This window comes from Poromitra crassiceps, assembly GCF_964638095.1.
Source record: "Poromitra crassiceps genome assembly, chromosome: 3".
Classification (NCBI taxonomy): Eukaryota; Metazoa; Chordata; class Actinopteri; order Beryciformes; family Melamphaidae; genus Poromitra; species Poromitra crassiceps.
Genome location: NC_139625.1, coordinates 86,974,244 through 86,978,273, shown reverse-complemented (window position 1 = coordinate 86,978,273; position 4,030 = coordinate 86,974,244). Strand labels below are relative to the sequence as shown.

The following is a 4,030-nucleotide window of genomic DNA, read 5'->3' as shown; positions in this document are numbered from 1 at the left end:
TCTCTTCCTCCATGTGAGCTCCGGTTGCCATCTTTTCTTTTTCTGCGTCAACAGCGGGTGAGTGATCGGATGGTGCCTCTTCAGTCTCTTCCTCCATGTGAGCTCCGGTTGCCATATTTTCTTTTTCTGCGTCAACAGCGGCTGAGCGACCGGATGGTGCCTCTTCAGTCTCTTCCTCCATGTGAGCTCCGGTTGCCATCTTTTCTTTTTCTGCGTCAACAGCGGCTGAGCGACCGGATGATGCCTCTTCATTCTCTTCCTCTCTGTGAGCTCCGGCTGCCATCTTTTCTTTTTCTGTGTCAACAGTGGCCGAGCGACCGGATGGTGCTTCTTCCTCTCGGTCTAGTCTCTTCAATCTCTCCAATATTGGCTTCTCCTGCACTGATGAGGTTGTTAACAAGAATGATGGTGCTGTAGACACAGACAGTTCTGACGAGGAAGAAGAGAATGGTGCAGGTTCTGTGGGTACCGAGGGGAGCAATGGTTCTTCTCCCAGACCAGGCAGAGGAATGTTCCCTGCTGAATAAAGAGGCACTCCATCAGTGATGGACTCCGTCACTGATGTTAGATCCATGGGTTCAGTTAGATCCATGGGTTCACTAGATCCTTTGCACTGAAACACATAATAGGAACATATTTTAACATTTACTCAGCATTGATAACATTAGCAAATTACATGCAGTAGCAACTCAAAAATGCAGGATTATTTTTTGCCATACTACTAATATGTAGCCCTCAGATGCTGTAGAAGCTAAGCCAATGCTTTTTAAGCATTTCTTGTTTCTTGTTAATCTTCCTTGTTTCCATAACACATTTCCAGTAGCAAACAAACAACAAAACAGGTAACTTAGGCACTGCAGCAATGATCAATTGCTCTTATGACATCACTGATGATGTCACAATGCCTATGACATCATCAGCGGGACAAAAATGTAAACTGGACAGAGAACATTGCCTACTTGCTCCCTTTTGTAGAGATAGATAGATAGATAAATAGATTCCTGTACTTTATTTCCACCCCCTCAAAATCCAAGCACTTCAAGGCATTGCTTCAAGGACCTTGTATGAACCCTGGTTATTGGATCCCACTGTTTTGTCTTGTTAAGACCCGCCTTACTCTTCCTGATTGGCTTACCCTGATATGCTTACCCAGAGCTATGCTTACCCTAAGCTTAACCAATCATCACTCCTCATGCCTAAACCAAACCAATCAGAGGCAGAGTAGGACGGGTTTTTACCAAGAAAAACAGTGGGATCCATATTATTATTATTATGGGACTCATCTTTCACGGTTTAACGATGATAATAATAGTTCACATTACCTCTTCTGTGAAGTTCGACTCCATGGCACGATGCTGGATGAAATCAGAGGCAATCTAGCACGGAAACTATGGGAGGTAACGTTACAGAAACTCCAGCCTCTGTCCCGCCTGTAAGGTTATCGGCGCTCCTACCTTTCAACTTTCTCTTGGCATGTAACGTTACATATCTGTTCCGCAGATATTTCCATTTTTGATGACAGACATTTTCATATTTTCCGAGTTTGTGCGATTCGTCGCCAGGAGTTAAACGCCCTTTCCGTCTTTATATTACATGTGGGTAATGACCATTGACTGTAAATATCTACTCGCACAAGCGTCCATTTTTGTAATTGGAGGAGCTGGAGCACAGGAGCATGCGCAGTATTGTTCTTCTCGTTTTATGGCGGATTGTATCTTTGACTTTGAAGGTACCATACCGCCACCTACTGTACCGGAGTATTATCTTGGTAATATATTTTACATTAGTCAAACCATTATTTAAGTGAAGTGTTTGCCATTGAATCTCCCATCTGCTCATCATTCAAACTTGTGTAAGAGACATCAGGCACGCATCATGCTGTGCTAGCCCCGTCAGAACGCTTTCGGCAAGCTAAATAGTTCTGACGGGGCTAGCATCATGCGAGACTTGAGCAGAAGAACGCGAGATTTCTGTGGCGGTAGCCAAGGAAACGGCGAAGAGTTTTTGAACCATGGATTTACCTCAGCCGATCAGAAAACGTTTAGGAGATTTCTCACGAAATGTATTTATTGACCACAGTCGTACCCAACTAACCCCGGAAGACCATGCCGTACACGGTGACGGTGAGGGGAAAAAACAGTTGTGGACGTGAGTGTACGAGCTAGCATTTATTAAGCTAGCCAACACTAGGCGTCAGAGTTTACTTTCTTTCTTTACTTCCTATATATTTTACAACGGTAGCCGTAACTTAGCGTTACATTTTTGCTTTAACCACATTTCCCTTTTTGCACATCTTTGTTTTCAGACAGAAAGGTTGTGTCCAGTCTCACACTCCAGATGTCTCTGTACTTCAACATGTGGTTCTTCCCCTTGTGGTGGATCAGCGAAGTCGTGATGCTGGACCTTAAGGTACACACACACACACACACACACACACACACACACACACACACACACACACACACACACACACACACACACACACACACACACACACACACACACACACACACACACACACACACACACACACACACACACACACACACACACACACACACACACACACACACACAGGTGTGAACCACCATTCATATTATTAAGTCTTGGCTTGGCAGAGAACAGAGGTCAGTTCACCGAACCATGGGTGTATTACTGAACCCCATAAAGCTTAATCTAGGCAACACCTCAGTTTCGCCTAACCAATAAAAACAAAGATTTAGGAAGGAAATAACTACATCCCCAAATTAATTGAAAACGTATTTGGTCATAAACAGACAGTACACATCGGCAGAGTATAACCATTCTGACTGATCCTATATTCTCACTAGCAAGGAAGAGGGAGAGTCAAAGCGAGACAATCAGTTGTATAATACAAGAGGCTGCATGTATATTTTATGTATTTTCTGATTACATGTCTTGTGTTATTGTTGTGATTTCCACCAGTATCCTGCCCTGCCAGACTACTACAAGTTCATCCTCATAACTGTTCTCATCTTGATGACTCTGATTGAGCCCATTCGACTCTACCTTGGCTATGTTGGGAACCTGCAAGAAAAGGTAGCATAAGCATACATGGACACACAAACACAAAAATAAACATGCATTATTTATCGGGTGTGTACAGCTGATGTGGGAGGGGTCAGCAGAACACACGAAACCCATAGACAACGATGGTTTCTCTAACAGGAGGTGAAAACTAGAATAGACGTTTTGCTCTCCTTATTTTCTGCCTCTATTTGTTGAAGGTCCCCGAGTTGGCTGGTTTCTGGCTGCTGAGCATCCTCCTGCAGTTCCCACTGATCCTTTTCCAGCTTTTCAATGAAACCATTATCATACTGCCCATGGAGAGGGCAGTTCACATAGTTCTCGCAATGTTCGTACTCACACAGGTAAGATTGCTTTCCACGGTCCACCTGAAAGTTGAGTGTTGGTAGTTCTACACTTTCCAGTCTGAGCATTACACATAACTGAGATTATCTTTCCAGTTTATTGTTTGCTGATTCTCGTTCTTTATTCATTCTCTATCCTGTTTCTTCCTCCTTAAATCACCCAGGCTCTCTCTGGTTTTTTGGCATTGCGAGAGAAGGTCAGACACACAGGAAGCCAATTCCATCTTCGACAGTTTGACTGAAGTCTGAAACTCTTACCCTGATTGCCTTGTTCGCCACCTGTCTGCAAAAGCATTGTTTCATCCTTTAAGTTCAGTAAATGGGGCACTTTCTTTTCCACAATGACTTCAAAGAGCCTTTGTAAAAAGTTTGCACATATTTATTTTTGTATTTTATTGACATTTTGGACAACATGTTTGCAGTTTTTATAGTGTCAATAAATGAATTGTATATAGCATTCTGCCTGTCTCATCTACAGTATTACTATCTGTCAGTTAAAATAATGAAGACTGTTTGTAGGTATACTCTGAGAGTTCAAGTATGAGGGTTTGTCAAAAGACTCGATTTTATCATGATTTATATCACAGTCAATTGACTGTAATTTTTATGAATCTACAGGGATAGAGGATATTGCACAG

General features: G+C 42.8%; 1 protein-coding gene across 3 annotated transcripts; it reads left to right on the top strand.

Moving 5' to 3' along the window:
• The first annotated feature begins 1,370 nt into the window (after positions 1-1,370).
• LOC310773887 (transmembrane protein 17B-like) lies at positions 1,371-3,676 on the top strand. 3 transcript variants are annotated; one of them, XM_083633883.1, is made up of 5 exons: positions 1,371-1,397; positions 2,306-2,409; positions 2,947-3,060; positions 3,249-3,392; positions 3,557-3,676. In XM_083633883.1, the coding sequence occupies exons 1-5, from the start codon at positions 1,391-1,393 to the stop codon at positions 3,632-3,634; spliced, it is 447 nt and encodes a 148-aa protein (XP_083490009.1). In that variant the 5' UTR covers positions 1,371-1,390; the 3' UTR covers positions 3,635-3,676. The 3 variants fall into 3 exon arrangements, with proteins under 3 accessions (XP_083490009.1, XP_083490007.1, XP_083490008.1); XM_083633881.1 differs by lacking the exon at positions 1,371-1,397 and adding an exon at positions 2,000-2,123; XM_083633882.1 differs by lacking the exon at positions 1,371-1,397 and adding an exon at positions 2,079-2,148.
• Positions 3,677-4,030: the final 354 nt, after the last annotated feature.